The sequence below is a fragment of the Lolium rigidum genome, chromosome 1, assembly GCF_022539505.1.
Source record: "Lolium rigidum isolate FL_2022 chromosome 1, APGP_CSIRO_Lrig_0.1, whole genome shotgun sequence".
Taxonomy (NCBI): domain Eukaryota; kingdom Viridiplantae; phylum Streptophyta; class Magnoliopsida; order Poales; family Poaceae; genus Lolium; species Lolium rigidum.
In genome coordinates, this window is record NC_061508.1 from 234,820,157 (window position 1) to 234,837,297 (window position 17,141).

Sequence of the window (17,141 nt, forward strand, 5' to 3'; positions counted from 1 at the left end):
AAAATGGCACCAGACTTGCTCAAATGAAAATGCCCAAATTGGATGAAAGTTGCGTACATATCTGAGGATCACTCACGTAAATTGGCATATTTTTCTGAGTTACCTACAGAGAATTTTGCCCAGATTCGTGACAGCAAAGAAATCTGTTTCTGCGCAGTAATCCAAATCTAGTATGAACTTTTCTATCAACGACTTTACTTGGCACATTAAAACACTAAACTAAGATAAGGAGAGGTTGCTACAGTAGTAAACAACTTCCAAGACACAAAATAAAAACAAAGTACTGTAGGTAAAAACATGGGTTGTCTCCCATAAGCGCTTTTCTTTAACGCCTTTCAGCCTAGGCGCAGAAAGTGTGTATCAAGTATTATCAAGAGACGAAGCATCAACATCATAATTTGTTCTCATAATGGAATCAAAAGGTAACTTCATTCTCTTTCTAGGGAAGTGTTCCATACCTTTCTTGAGAGGAAATTGATATTTTATATTACCTTCCTTCATATCAATAGTAGCACCAACAGTTCGAAGAAAAGGTCTTCCCAATATAATTGGACAAGATGCATTGCATTCAATATCCAAGACAACAAAATCAACGGGGAAAAGGTTATTGTTAACGGTAATGCGAACATTATCAACTTTCCCCAAAGGTTTCTTTGTAGAATGATCAGCAAGATTAACATCCAAGTAACAATTTTTCAGCGGTGGCAAGTCAAGCATGTTATAAATTTTCTTAGGCATAACAGAAATACTTGCACCAAGATCACATAAAGCATTACAATGAAAATCTTTAACCTTCATCTTAATGATGGGCTCCCAACCATCCTCTAGCTTTTTAGGAATAGAGGCTTCGCGCTCTAGTTTCTCTTCTCTAGCTTTTATGAGAGCATTTGTAATATGTTGCGTGAAAGCCAAATTTATAGCACTAGCATTAGGACTTTTAGCAAGCTTTTGCAAGAACTTTATAACTTCAGAGATGTGGCAATCATCAAAATTCAAACCATTATAATCTAAAGCAATGGGATCATCATCCCCAATGTTGGAAAAAATTTCAGCAGCTTTATCACAGGCAGTTTCAGCAGTTTTAGCAATTTCAGGCAGTTTCTCGCGCTTTGCATTAGAAGTGGAAACATTGCTAACACCAATTCTTTTATTAGTATTGGTAGGAGGTGCAGCAACATGTGTAGCATTAGCATTACTAGTGGTGGTAATAGTCCAAACTTTAGCTACATTCTTCTCTTTAGCTAGTTTTTCATTTTCTTCTCTATCCCACCTAGCACGCAGTTCAGCCATTAATCTTATAATCTCATTAATTCTAACTTGGATGGCATTTGCTGTAGTAGTAATTTTATTATGATGATTCTCATTAGTCATAACTTTCGATTTCAAAAGATCAACATCAGCAGCAAGATTATCGACTTTAGAAGCAAGTATATCAATTTTCCCAAGCTTTTCTTCAACAGATTTGTTAAAAGCAGTTTGTGTACTAATAAATTCTTTAAGCATGGCTTCAAGTCCAGGGGGTGAATTCCTATTATTGTTGTAAGAATTCCCATAAGAATTACCATAGCCGTTGCCATTATTATAAGGATATGGCCTATAGTTGTTACTAGAATTGTTCCGGTAAGCATTGTTGTTGAATTTATTATTTTTAATGAAGTTTACATCAACATGTTCTTCTTGGGCAACCAATGAAGCTAACGGAACATTATTAGGATCAACATTTGTCCTATCATTCACAAGCATAGACATAATAGCATCAATCTTATCACTCAAGGAAGAGGTTTCTTCGACAGAATTTACCTTCTTACCTTGTGGAGCTCTTTCTGTGTGCCATTCAGAGTAGTTTATCATCATATTATCAAGGAGCTTTGTTGCTTCACCAAGGGTGATGGACATAAAGGTACCTCCAGCAGCTGAATCCAATAAATTTCGCGAAGAAAAATTTAGTCCTGCATAGAAGGTTTGGATGATCATCCAAGTAGTCGAGTCCATGGGTTGGGCAATTTTTAACCAAAGATTTCATTCTTTCCCAAGCTTGAGCAACATGTTCAGTATCTAATTGTTTAAAATTCATTATGCTACTCCTCAAAGATATAATTTTAGCAGGGGGATAATATCTACCAATAAAAGCATCCTTGCATTTAGTCCATGAATCAATACTATTCTTAGGCAGAGATAGCAACCAATCTTTAGCTCTTCCTCTTAATGAGAAAGGGAACACTTTTAATTTTATAATGTCACCATCTACATCTTTATACTTTTGCATTTCACATAGTTCAACAAAATTATTGAGATGGGCAGCAGCATCATCAGAACTAACACTGGAAAATTGCTCTCGCATAACAAGATTCAGTAAAGCAGGTTTAATTTCAAAGAATTTTGCTGTAGTAGCAGGTGGAGCAATAGGTGTGCATAAGAAATCATTATTATTTGTGGTTGTGAAGTCACACAACTTAGTATTTTCAGGGGTGGCCATTTTAGCAACAGGTAAATAAAGCAAACTAGATAAAGTAAATGCAAGTAACTAATTTTTTTGTGTTTTTGATATAGCAAACAAGATAGCAAATAAAGTAAAACTAGCAACTAATTTTTTTGTATTTTGATTTAGTGCAGCAAACAAAGTAGTAAATAAAACTAAGCAAGACAAAAACAAAGTAAAGAGATTGAGAAGTGGAGACTCCCCTTGCAGCGTGTCTTGATCTCCCCGGCAACGGCGCCAGAAAAAGCTGCTTGATACGCGTACAACACGCGTCCGTTGGGAACCCCAAGAGGAAGGTGTGATGCGTACAGCGGCAAGTTTCCCTCAGTATGAAACCAAGGTTATCGAACCGGTAGGAGCCAAGAAGCACGTTGAAGGTTGATGGCGGCGGGATGTAGTGCGGCGCAACACCAGAGATTCCGGCGCCAACGTGGAACCTGCACAACACAACCAAAGTACTTTGCCCCAACGAAACAGTGAGGTTGTCAATCTCACCGGCTTGCTGTAACAAAGGATTAACCGTATTGTGTGGAAGATGATTGTTTGCAGAAAACAGTAGAACAATATTGCAGTAGATTGTATTTCAGTATAGAGAATTGGACCGGGGTCCACAGTTCACTAGAGGTGTCTCTCCCATAAGATAAATAGCATGTTGGGTGAACAAATTACAGTTGGGCAATTGACAAATAGAGAGGGCATGACCATGCACATACATATCATGATGAGTATAGTGAGATTTAATTGGGCATTACGACAAAGTACATAGACCGCCATCCAACTGCATCTATGCCTAAAAAGTCCACCTTCAGGTTATCATCCGAACCCCTCCAGGTATTAAGTTGCAAAGCAACGAGACAATTGCATTAAGTATGGTGCGTAATGTAATCAACAACTACATCCTTAGACATAGCATCAATATTTTATCCCTAGTGGCAACGAGCACAACACAACCTTAGAACTTTCTCGTCATCTGTCCCAGGTGTCAATGCGGGCATGAACCCACTATCGAGCATAAATACTCCCTCTTGGAGTTACAAGCATCTACTTGGCCAGAGCATCTACTAGTAACGGAGAGCATGCAAGATCATAAACAACACATAGATATAACTTTGATAATCAACATAACAAGTATTCTCTATTCATCGGATCCCAACAAACGCAACATATAGAATTACAGATAGATGATCTTGATCATGTTAGGCAGCTCACAAGATCCAACAATGAAGCACAATGGGGAGAAGACAACCATCTAGCTACTGCTATGGACCCATAGTCCAGGGGTAGACTACTCACACATCACTCCGGAGGCGACCATGGCGGTGTAGAGTCCTCCGGGAGATGAATCCCCTCTCCGGCAGGGTGCCGGAGGCGATCTCCTGGATCCCCCGAGATGGGATCGGCGGCGGCGGCGTCTCAGTAAGGTTTTCCGTATCGTGGCTCTCGGTACTGGGGGTTTCGTCACGGAGGCTATTTGTAGGCGGAAGGGCAGGTCAAGAGGCGGCACGAGGGCCCCACACCACAGGGCCGCGCGGCCAAGGGGGGGGCCGCGCCGCCCTAGGGTGTGGCCCCCTCATGGCCCCTCTTCGATTCCTCTTCGGACTTCTGGAAGCTTCGTGGCAAAATAGGACCCTGGGCGTTGATTTCGTCCAATTCCGAGAATATTTCGTTACTAGGATTTCTGAAACCAAAAACAGCAGAAAACAGCAACTGGCACTTCGGCATCTTGTTAATAGGTTAGTTCCAGAAAATGCACGAATATGACATAAAGTGTGCATAAAACATGTAGATAACATCAATAATGTGGCATGGAACATAAGAAATTATCGATACGTTGGAGACGTATCACTTACCGAGGCCTAAAGTATTTACACATAGTAAAAGAGCTCCCATCTTATTTATTTATATAGAGGATATCATACGCTTCACCAGACACAGAACATGGACGCATGAGAGGATTTCAAATAAAAGGCGCATCCCGTAATGCATCTTCAGTGACTATCTACATCCACGGAAAATTAGAACCGTTTATCAATTCATTTTCTAGATATCATGCTCTGTAGAAAGCCTATTTTAAAAAGTATGTGAGGGTGCAGGTCCTAGCACACTACAATGTTTCATCCGTCACTCTGTTAAGCCAGATTCAGTCAGATGAATAGCATAAACAAATAAATCAAGAAACAATATACTTCTCTAAGAGGTTGCAAGTTAGACTACAGATAATGGCACTCTGATTTGCTAGGGATGCTTTGCTTAATACAATCAACTGAAATTCATGTTTACCAGCATGTTTTTCCAGTTTGAGTCAGGCCTCCTAATTAAGTCTACTTCACCAATGCATGTAACCATTCGCCTAGAAAACAACGCAGAAATTAAAACTCTATGGATATTGTAAAAACCAAAATTTTAATTCTGTTGTTGAAAGGAACAGACCCCCCCTACTGAATCTTGTACCTCATTCCAACGCAAAATGGATGGTTGAAGCTCTTTAGAAACTTCCAATACGGAACAATGAGAGAGAGTCGAACCATCCAGATTCAAACTGGCAAGAAACTATTCTATGCACACCGAATAAAAAGAGAAGCAATCAGTTTCCTATGGTTCTAATGAACAGTTTTTACTCATCCTTTTGTGGTTACATATTATGATTTGTATTTATAACATGTGTTTCTTTTATGCTCAAATTCAAAACCTACAAATCTATCCAGCAAACTGCAACTTTAGTGGTAATTTGTGAAGGCTGGTACTTAAAAATGGTCCAGCCATAAACATAAGGTGGAATCTTACAAATTTTAAAAATATCACATCGAAGTCCCCCAAGAGCAGTTTTTAGAAAAGACTATGGTCCAAAACTTTCTTGTAACATGTAAATAGAAAACCAACGCTCTTGAATAAAAATGTATCTTAACAATATTCAGGTATGATAGCCTGGACTATACTCTTCATTATAGTGCTATCTTAATCACCATCCTACTTGCCACCTAGTAGATACCAAATGCACATAGCCAAGAAACTGAATAAGAAAGTGGCACTTAAGTGTAATGAGTTACCTGGTACTACTCTCGTCGGAGTCGGTCTCAAGCTGGAGTGTGGGGCTTGATGAAGGGAGGTGAGTACACAAGTGATGAATGTCTAGCCTATGCCATTATAAATTGATGAACAATGCAGACCCCAAGTCTTGCCTTAAAAAAACTGCACTAACATGAGAAAGAGAAACCATGAGATTATATAGCTGCAAATACTCATGAAATTTGATTGATGCATATAGGAAGAAACGCGAGGCAATTTTCTTAGCTCGACATGGACTAAGTACTCGCCATCTAAAGTTGTAGCTTAGCTGCTTAAGCAAATAAATAATTTGTGCATACACACAAAAATGATATCAGGTCACATAGCCAAAAGTGGAAAATCACATGTGATTTTAAATAAAATAATTAAAGGTTTAGCACTTCAAAATCATATGACCAAGATCTTGCACCATTACGAATAAAGCAATTGGTCATCACATCATCAAGCTATCATGTAGAATTCTTTTTTCCATGTGATTTTGTATAGAGGCATACCTATGAGATAGAAAGGTACACTATCAGCTGTAATAATATTCTAATAGAAAGGCCATGATTAGCGCACTTGCAGATCAGAGAACAACCATAAAAAACTGAAAGGAATTCAGAGATTGCAACTCACATTTGGCTAGCCAAATGATCCATCTCTGGATCCAAGGATCGTCCACATCACCATCGATGATTCTTGAAACCTGGGGATCAGAATTAATTATCAAACAAATGAACTTTCTCCACAAACCATGTAGAATCACCTGCAGAGATAGTATATTTGGCCAGCCATAATCTAACCTCATTGGCCCCACTATCGGCATCCTCGTTCTTTGTGTCTTCCATCAAATTCTTCGCCTTTCCACCTCTGGGCCTACCATCCAGGACCCAAGAAGCCAAACCAAGAAATAGAAACTGCAAATAGCTGAAGCAAAATCGAGTCAGACTTCCTTCTCTCCATGTGTTTACCACTCTACCTTGTGATACAATCATACAAATTAAATAGCTGATGCATAAAGAGACATGATCTCTGAACATTAAAATATTCAACTTCAAAATCTGATGGGCTACAGAAGGAATATATTGAAACCATTTTAATTAGCATATGAAATATGCTACTGAAAAAGCCTTAAAAAGGTTCAGATTAAGCAGATGTTTATTTGTAGCTATGATATTTAACGATGTGTGTTGTTATAGATACATGCCATCTTGTGTTCCCATGATCTCACCGGAAACCAGTATGAAGAAACAAGAACATCCAGGTGCCTCCCTGACCAGTCGAGGGTGCATCACCACGTCCTCCACCATCTCCATATTAACATTCAATACATACCTGTGAGAACGGACAATGAACTGACATGAGCAGAATATCTGATATTTACAGGTTAGCAGATTGTTCAGTATCTTGATTCCATGACATGAGAACTATTTTATCTATTAATTCCATACATTTTCGCCCTCCATTAATCTCTAAGACCCATCATTAAGCACCCAGACTCAATAAAAAAATGAATTAGATAAAACAAACAACACGACCCAAATGGGACTTTACAACAATGTTTCCTTGAACTTTGTCGCTTTTGCCCTTCTGGCATGGTTGGACAGCTCATTAGTGTGATTGGAATCTGCACACATCAGAGGACAACAAATTCATAGCAAAAATTACATATAAATTATATCTTAACTGATGAGGGAATGTAAATTATAAATAAAAACACCCTCGAAGTGGGTATTCATTATTCCTTATGCAAATGGAAATAGATACTGTGGTCTACAAAAAGCAAAAACAGCATGAGAAACTGGTTTCTTCCTCGATAAACATTGAGGTACTAAGCTACTTAAAGTTTAAGGGGTTGTGAATTAATGCAGAACTAAACACATATTAGGTACCTGAATGCCAGGTTCTATGAGGACATATTTCTTCAATCCACAATTACCAAATGCACAGGACATTGCCATAATTCCATACACTCAAGGTATAACCTATAGATGAGCTCATATGAGAACAAAAGAACAAACTATAATTATACAGGTCTTCTAAATAACTTCAACTGCTGGAAAAAAATACGAGGAATATGTGGGTGTTACACATGTACATAATTAGTTGTATACCAGCATTCTCAATTTTCTTTCGCTCATCTTCTCTGTTAGGTTTATGGTACTGTGAGAGTGGTATAGATACAAAACCAGAGAACAATAAGTGTTCATAGTTTGCACAATATAGCAACATAATAAATTATGCAAGCATGAATGAATTTGGAAATCTGAGGTGAACACTTAATAAATTTTAGTAGGCCAAAGTTTCTATTCCTTAGCAGTAGTAAAATAAATAAATCACTCATTTGGTAATTGAGACTCAAAAGGTACATCCCAAATCTCAAGAAAATACTATTTTAAGCAAGTTTGAAACTACCATCAACTACTTCAGAAACGTGAGGTGAGGCCCGCGGGATAATTTACTTCAGGAAACAACTCAATTATGATATTTTCGTATCTCTGTTGAACCAAAAGATAAAAAAAACTGAGGCACAAACATTGTTTCTTTCATGGTAATTATAGAACTGAAAGATACCTTACTCATTTGAGGTAATAAATAATTGCATTGGCATTACAAAATGCATTGCATAATAGATCGCATGGACTGAATTTTTCAAATAGCGAAGCCTGGTCGAAGATATCTAATATAAATGATAATCTCTGAAGAATTAGATTCATGCCCCTGAAAGGCTACAGACACAATCAACACCTATCATGCCAGAAAGTGATAGAAAGGCAGGCGAGACAACATTCTCCAAGATAAAGAAATAAACCGTGGATAAATCTAAAAGTAAAACTGAAAAACATGAAAGAGGCATGCACAAGGTTACCTGATGACCAACGGCAGTGAATCACAAGTATATGCATATCATCCAGGATAGCTCTATGACATCATGATGATAGAGATGACATGCGGTTCTGCTCTTTCCTCTACTTCTCTTGCTCTGTACTACCCTTGTCCACTTCTCTATCTCTCTGCAACTTCGAGGCAAGAACAAAAATTGATTTAAAAAATAATACATGCAGCTAGCTTCACACAATAAATCTTGCAATGCGACCCAATCAATAATAAAGCAAGATAAGGAGGCGAATATATCACTCACTCACCAAGATGCACGTCAATGTGGACTACTTTGCTACCTGACAATTCCTTCAGGCAAGGATCAGCCATGGGCAGGAGAGAAAGGGCTGTGGGGTTTCTTTCTCTCGCTCCATGGTTTATGAGTTTCCACTTTTCTCCATGGTTTCTTTTGAAAGCTATTTAAAAATCTACATTAATTTAAAGAACAAAATAGTGAATGGAATGTGCACATATTCAGAGTACTCACTCGACCCGATTTACATACCGAAAGTACTAAGCCCAAAATATTACTACCAAAGATACAATTTAATCTTAGATGATTTAGATCAGCAAACGATGAAGGTCTTTCTCTCGCTGCTAGTGTAGAGATCATGGCCGCGGATCATGGCCGCCACCATGCGTGTTCGCCATGAATAAATTTCCATGCCCATATTTTCTAGCAAAAATGGATGCAACATTCAGGAATGAGAATCTTATGAATGGGACATACAAGAAATTTATTCAAGGCAAAAGTCTTAATTTGCACAAAATCCATGGCGACATGGCTTTATACTTGAGAAATATTATCTGATGCATGTCTCATACAGTCAACCGAAGAATATTTTCCAGGACTACTCATATAGTTTATCAACAATAGCTTAAGGGGAAATATGTTGTATATTCAAGCCAAGTAACTAAGTGAGGTAATATGCTTTATACATGAATATCTCTCGTATACTGCTGATTAAGCATCTCAGTTGAATCATTAATACATGACAAGCAACCTCCCTCAGCCCCTTCTTCCTACCCTTCACAGACTTCCTCGAGTAACAACAACGAATCACCCACACAACAATCGGGTGTTGCACAAGTACTCGCAAAAAAACAACTGATTGCACGAGAGAAAATTGCCTCAAAATTTAAGGGAAATCATGCCAAGAAAATTCAATGGGGAAGAAAACACTCACAGCGTCGGCCTCTCCCGTGGTGCAGCGGTGGCTCTTCCTCTGGTGCATCTTGGCGGCAGCCTGGCGGCTCCCCTCTCCACCAAGAACGACGGAGCCACAGCATCCGCCTCGCCGGCCTGAGGATCGGACGGTCCGCGCTCCCTTCCGGCGGATTGAGAGGAGGGTTGGCGGCGGGTCGAGGCGGCGGCCGACGCCGATGCTTGTCCGGCGGCTCGAGGAGCAGAGGCTGGAGGCGCCTCGAGGCGGCGGCCGGCGACGACAACGGGGCAGGGGTGAGGGCGGGGCGGGGCCGCGAGGCGCGGCCGGAGGCGGCGGCCGGCGACGGGCGGGCGCGAGGCGGGCGCAAGCGGCGGGCCGGAGGCGGCGCGGCGAGGGCAGGGGCCGCGAGGCGGCGGCCGGCGACGGAGGGCGGCGCGGGCGCGGGCAGGGCGCGAGGAGGCTAGGGTTTTTTGCCTCTGTGGGCTCGGTTTTATACCATGCCAGGATGAAATTACGAAAATACCCCTACGGGGTGGAGATCACTGCCCGTTGACAATGTGCACCGACATAGACCCTACGGCGGTGGCTGACATGTGGGGCCGGCAAGGTGGGGCGCACATGCGGCCGGACGCGGGTAACAATCAGCCGTTGCATGGGGTTAGCTAGTAGATTCTGAGCCAGGAATCAACGGCTGAGATTCGTCACAAGGAAGATCTAACGGCTCATGTGCGAGGATCGCTGTGAAGCCCCCTATGGGGGGCATCCTTTATACCTTTAGATTTGGGAGCGTCTATACCCTGCTCGGTAGCGTTCAGTTGAACGGAATGCATGCAAGGTAATCTAAGAGACGTCCTTGGCCTATCTAGTATCGACAACTAAACTAGGAACAGTATGGACATGTTTTTCTTTTAAAAGAACATGTACGTCATGCGTACTCGTTCCGTACGAACGAATGCAGACACTTGAAAAAAATCAGATTGAAAAAATTGCTTAGACTTGAAATTTCTCAGATTTAAAATTTGCCTAGATTTGAAATTTTGTCAAATTTAAAATTTGCTCAACTTTGAAATTCACTCGAATTTAAAATTTGTTCAAAAACAGAAGAAAGAAACAGAAAAAAATAAAAACAAAAGGAAACCAAATGGGGAAATAGAGAAAACCTAGTAACAACAACAAAAAAAGAAAAACCAAAAAAAGACGGACCGGAACCTTGGAGAGGTTCCCGAAACCCGAGAGACCAAAACCCCCTTGCTGACGGGCCGCGGCCCAAATCCGCGATAGATAGGTTTTGCTTAGAAATTTCCGACATTCTGTGATGGCTTATGTGCCCAGACCAGCCCAGCTGAGCCCGGACGACACACCCAGCAGAAGCACAGCCCCGCCGCCGTCGGCCACGCATCTCCGCCGCTTGCTCCCCTGCCTCCTCTCTCTCCTCTGCCCCCCCCTGGAACTCTCCACCGCGGCAAGCAGCGGAATCCCGGAAGCCAGCGACATCTCTTTCCTGACTTACCATCTCCCCGGTGGCGCATCTCCTCTCCCCTTTTCTTGTGTTCGTCGATCCTTTGTTTTACAATTGTGTTCATCGATCCCTTTGTGCTACGAGCTGTTCCTGTTATCTTCTTAACTTCACGATTCCGCTCGGTCAAAATCCCGAATGGCGGCGGAGCTCGCCGTATCCGTCCTCGCCAAGACCCTCCGATGGATCATGTCGCGCTCGTCGCGACAACCAGAGTCAGGTACTTGTTGCTAAACAATTCCGGATTTTTTTTTCAATCATTATTTATCCGAGCTCTTGAATTAGATAAATTTTATTGGTTCTTGCCGTCAGTTTCTGTATTGGCTCTCAGTTGGCCGATGTAAGTGGGATCCTGCCAAAGTCCCACTTATATATAGTTCATTGTGAAATTTCCAGTTCAAATTTAGGACCAAAACTTGAACTAAAATTTTCCAAATGAGCTACAAGTGGGGACTTTTGCCGGAATCCCGCTTGACACCTTAGTTTTGTGTTGGTATCCATGTAGGGGACGAGCTTGTCCAAATGAGTTTCGGTGTGAGTCCTGACCGACTCCTTGTCCGAGTCGTGCATCGCCTTTCACCAATAGTACTACGGAGTAGTATATATATACACAATCAATCTGTGCCACTGGTTATTATTCTGTAAAAGCACACGACAGGAAAAACTGACGCTTTTGATCGATTTGACAATGGCAGAACATTGTGCAAGTACCGCCGACTGGACGGACCTCCCAAGCGACCTCCTTGCGCGCATCTTACAACTTCTTCAGCTCCCTGAAGCTCTTGTTGTCGCAGCCGTCTGCACCTCGTGGCGCTCGGTTGCAGAGGCTGCTGGCGACCCTCGTGCCCGCATCCCTTGGCTCGTATCATGGAAACCTACAACGGGCTACTGTCGGAGCAGTGAGTTCCGGAACCTCCTCGACACCCACAAGACCTACAAGGTTAGTTTGCCTGAGGGGCGGTGTCACCTCGACTGGTGTGGATCCTCCCATGGTTGGCTCGTTGCATCGAACGAATACTCCAACCTTGTGCTATACCACCCCTTCACCTTTGACATTATCCATCTCCCACCCATTACCGATTTGGTATGTGTGAAGGCAGTCCGCGACGGTGATGGAAACATTGTGGGCTATTGTTATGGAAAGGATCTTGAGCATGAGCCTACGCAGCATGCTGTACATTCCCTCGGCACATGGTTCTACCAGAAGGTGGTGTTATCATGTGATCCATCTCAAGATGGTGACTACGTTGCTGTAACCATTTACTATGATGCCAACTGTATGTCTTTTGCAAGATCAAGAGAAGGCTGCTGGCGACTTGCTGCTACTATAGCCGATGGAAGCGACGATCGGTATGCCGATTGTGTTTATCACGATGGCAGATTCTACATAATGACCTTGCGTGGGGTGCTTGAGGCGTGGGATCTTCGTGGTCCGCGAGAACCAAGCAAAGAGGTGATCATTGCCGGCGGGGACAAGAGGTATAGTAGGGTCCTTACAAGGTTCCTAGTGTCTGCGCCCTTTGGCAGTCTCCTGCAGATACGCACTCTTCGATGTAGTCGCAATCCCAGAAAAGTTAAGGTAGAGGTCTTTGAAGTTGATATCAAAGAGCGCAAGCTGGTCAGCTTAAGTTCTTTGACAGCCTTGAGGAATTACGCAATGTTTGTCGGGTCAAATCAGTCGGCTTGTTTGCCCACCGGAAAATTTCCAGAGCTGAGACCCAACTGTGTCTACCTCACCACACCTCGGCTGGTACACTATGCTAATTTCGGTCTTCCGGATTGGAGAGGTGTTGGGATTTATGACTTAGAAAATCAGAAATTTGAGTATGTTTTCTCCAGCTATGAACCAGACTACGGGCAATTGTGGCCCTGTAAAATTTGGCATATTCCGGGTGTTTAGAAGATGAGAGATCTCATCGCATTGAGATGGATGGCTGTGCTGGAAGTTATCAGTGGTTCGGCCTTTTTTTCCTATTCTATTGTCAATGATGACTTGCTTTTGCGATCATAGTACAGACTTGTGCCCAGCTTATTATTGTTATCGGTCTGAACACCCACCTAGGACGCGCTTATAGTCAGGACGGACTGAAGTCCAGTTACTTATCTCTGGCAAGTTACTGAGTAACTTACCCCTTCACATCCATCGTAAACAACAGCACAGATAAATCACTATCAAAACAGATCTAGGCTTGTAGTTTCAGGCTTTTCCAGCCGAGATGGATGCGAGTGCAAGCGATGATTTTCGCGCACCGTCTTGTGTTGTTCCATGAAGCATGATAAGTACGACGGTTGAAGAGATCTGTGTCTTAAGGGCACAATGAAGGAGTTGTCGCGACGTTGCGCTTTGGAGAAAGTTTGTATGTTGACGGTTGACCATCAGTAGGATCTGATGATACCATACTCTATTACTGTACTGTGATGCAGTATTTGTTACCACGTGAAAAACACGCTTTGGCCGGTTGATGCAAATGTGGTGCTTACGATCCCAATGAGAGAGGACATGGATGTTTTCTGGGCTTGGAATCCTGACCCGAAAGGCATTTTCACCGCAAATGGCTAGTGATAAGGGCATCTTCAGCGGACCGACTCAAATATCCGTTTGGGTCGATCCGCGGACAGAAGTGCGTCTTGCGGCCCGGCTGGCCTGGACACCGCGCAGCGGGGCGGCCCATTGGGTCCGGTATTGGCCAAGTCATCTTACATTTCATCTTATTTCTCAAATGTTGTATACATATTGGTCGATTTGCTTGAAGCAAATTAACAGAGCTTGAGTAAAAACATAATAAAAATATAGTAGAAGACTACATCGTCTTCATCTTAGCGTCTCTTAGTCCTTCTCGTCGGAGTGGTAGTGGCGGCGGCACATAGTCCTGTCGAAGACCTTGACGTTGAAGTCACCATGGCCATCGTACTTGAAGATGACAAAGTGCCTGGCCTCAATGTCGTGCGAGCGGGCGAAGCGCCTCCAGCCGTTATGGAGGAACATCTGCCCTACGCCGTCGAATATCACTTCCGCCGGCCACTGGCCGGTCGCGCCGCTGGACACATGCAGGAGGACATATGGTGGGGTTCTTGCCCTTCGACGATCGAGGTGAACCTCTAGGGTAAGCGCAGCCTGTCCCAGCTCATGCCCTGGTGGATGGTCACGCCAAACTCGAAGCCGGAGAGGTCGATGGCGACGTGCTCGCTCGATGAAGAAGAAGAATGAAGACAGCGAGCAAGGTGGTGAGATAGGACTTGTAGTGTTTTCTTAATCTTGTAATTCTTTCGTTCAGATTTTTTGTAAATACAATGTATTATTATTAAAAGGTCAATAAAGAATGCAATCCGTTATTGTACATTTTCTTCTTTTTATTATTTGTATTTATTTCTATTGCTTACTTCAAGTTCAAATATGTTTTGCATTTCATAACTTCAAGTTTGAATTTGATTGCAAAAAACCACCCCCCCCCCCCCCCCAAAAAAAAGGTCAACAAAGGAAATGTCAAATTTTATAGCAGTGCAATGATTGCCTAAACCTAGTCATAACTTCAAGAAAACTTTGATCACTTTTGTTTTTTCTGCACCTTATCAGATGTATGCAAATGCAAAAAATCTAAATCTATCCCTCGTTTAGTCTTAAATTCTGAGATGTTACATCCTTATTTGGCTGATATCTTTTAATATATACTAAATCCTAGAAGACATTCTGATACCATCTTGTATATCTTTTAATATATACTAAATCTGATACTACATCCGTTTCAAGGAATAAGGCGTCCACGTTTTACGAGCTTTTTGTTTGACCAAGAATTACTTCAAATAGATAAAGATTCTTTATATAAAATTAGTATCATTAAAAAGTGTTTTTCAATACGAATCCAATGATACTATATACATATAATATAATCAAGATTTTGTTGCTTAATTTTTATGGTCAAAGTTCATCTTGAAATACGCGTGCGCCTTATTCCTCGAAGCGGGGGTAGTACCATTTTTCTGGCGAGTGAACTAACTACAGTTTGCCTTATAATCTTCGACTATTTTCACTCTGCGAATTTCTTGTCCTTCACTCGTTCTCCTGCCTGCATGGCGGCAAGCAAGATGAGGTTCTCCACATCGTCGTCGTGAATGAATTCTTTGATGTAGGACTCATCGGACGACGACGGGTCCTCCATAAAAAATTAATCTGCGCCCGAGTCCATCGACGGGGAAAATAAAATCTCAAAAAGTCACACGAGATTCGCGAATAAAGTTCTCTGATTTAGATTCAACTTACCTCAGGGACGGCCAGGGCGCGGATGAGAGCTGACAGCAAATCGGGGTGCACGCGGTGGGGAACGCGCAGTCAAATTGACAACCGTCTTGATTCTACCTAAGAGCAAGTACAATAAGGTCTAGTCAGCTGGCTACAAGAATTAAAATAATATATTTATGTCTAGTTGGAAGAGAGAGAAGAAGAGAGAGAATGTAAGTGGGCTCTTATGCAAGGTAGGCTACTATCACGTGCTCCTAGGCAAGGTGTGTGAATGAAAGGTGGACCAACCATTGAAAAAGTAGTACATTCTTATAGCCAACTATTGTACTTGTTGGCTATATGTTAACTATAGATGACATGGCATCTTACTTATAGCCAACAACCAGCTATACTATTGGAATTGCTCTAAAGCAACTGAGGAGGTGGCAGTGGCGGGCATGTCCCCCTGGATTCAAGCCTAGTCGACAGATGATGTCCTTTAGCAGTTTAGCTAGATCTTGGTGGCGGGTCCATGGAGGCGGCGTGGTTGATTGGCGTGCGCGAGCTCAACAAGAGAGGGGAAAGGGATCGCGGGGGTGGGGAAGCTTTTTTGCGGCACGGAGCAGGCAAGAACGGTGAGATCTACAACAGCGCAACGTAGAAAGTTCTACTAAGATATTTTATACTTGATAAGTTTCTACAAATTTTCTCAGATAATTATTCGCTAGAAATTGTTGATATTTATACTTTCAATAGATATGCAAAATGTTAAGCATGTTCAAAACTTAATACAGCTATAATAAATAAAAAGGGCGTAACTGTAAAAACTATGCCAATGTCTATACAATAGAAATATAACTGAGTTTTTATACACATTTGAATTTAGCACAAAGTAAGTGTATTTTCTAATGTACATCGCAATGTAAAGAATGCTACAACTAATATTATTAATATTCTTTATTTTGTTAACTATACTAGTTGTGTAGTGGAAAAGATACACTGCTTAAGATAGCAGCGTAATAAAAATAAGTTATGATAAAATATAGAAGTTTGGTGTAAAATTATAATTACTTAGCCCGTTGTTCAAAAAGTTACAAAAGATGACCCTAGACACTTGATAGTCCACAACTAAATCAGTTGGTCCAAGGCATTTCCACGAACACGTAGTGGACAGCAGCAACACAACTAGTTCCTGAGCAGAAGCGTTCATGACAGGCTACCTGGCCGGGTGGAGGCGGGCTCATGCTCGTCATCGACGTCGTCATCGTCCTCGCCGACCTCCCCGTCCTCATCCCCGTCCCCGTCCACCTCGTCCACCTCCCCGTCCTCATCCTCATCCTCATCCTCCTCACACTTCTCTGGGCGAGGAGCATCAGGAAGCAGATAGGCAATTCCGCTGATGGAGCCCTTGCTGCAGAAGACGAGGAGGACCTCCGCTTCTCCTTCAGCCTGCGCCGCTGCTTGCTCCGGGGCTTCGGCGGCGTGGTGGCTCCCGTCAGACAGCCCCAGGTCGGCGATGAGCTCCCAGCGCGAGTCGTGCAGGGACTCGGGCCCAGGAGGTTGCGAGGTGGATGCCGGCGCCGCCATGGTCCGGCGATTTGGGGGTGGATTTGGGGAAGGAGGAGAGGAATTGGGGGCATGGGTTTGGGACGACGCTAAACCCCCTCGTCTGGCTCTTTGTAATCAGCCCCCTGACTTCACGTTTTCATCAACCCCCGGTCCCTCCTCAAGACAATTTCTCGAAAAAAAACCCTACAGGTTCTACAAACCGCCCGCAGTCCAGGTCAGCCTCCCGGCCCCACGCGGCAGCCCCTGTGGCTAGCCCCCTCTCGGTAT

At 42.7% G+C, this 17,141-nt stretch overlaps 1 protein-coding gene across 1 annotated transcript; it reads left to right on the forward strand.

Moving 5' to 3' along the window:
- Positions 1-11,227: 11,227 nt before the first annotated feature.
- Positions 11,228-13,649, forward strand: LOC124656167. Its single transcript, XM_047194962.1, has 3 exons — positions 11,228-11,309; positions 11,785-12,439; positions 13,514-13,649. The coding sequence occupies exons 1-3, from the start codon at positions 11,228-11,230 to the stop codon at positions 13,647-13,649; spliced, it is 873 nt and encodes a 290-aa protein (XP_047050918.1).
- The last annotated feature ends 3,492 nt before the right edge of the window (positions 13,650-17,141 follow it).

Excerpts from the sequence above, each read along its gene's own strand:
- LOC124656167 (XM_047194962.1), top strand. The coding sequence starts at position 11,228 with ATGGCGGCGGAGCTCGCCGTATCCGTCCTCGCCAAGACCCTCCGATGG. Across the intron at positions 11,310-11,784 it reads GTCGCGACAACCAGAGTCAG|AACATTGTGCAAGTACCGCC; the intron begins GTACTTGTTGCT and ends TGACAATGGCAG. Across the intron at positions 12,440-13,513 it reads GCCGATGGAAGCGACGATCG|TATTTGTTACCACGTGAAAA; the intron begins GTATGCCGATTG and ends ACTGTGATGCAG.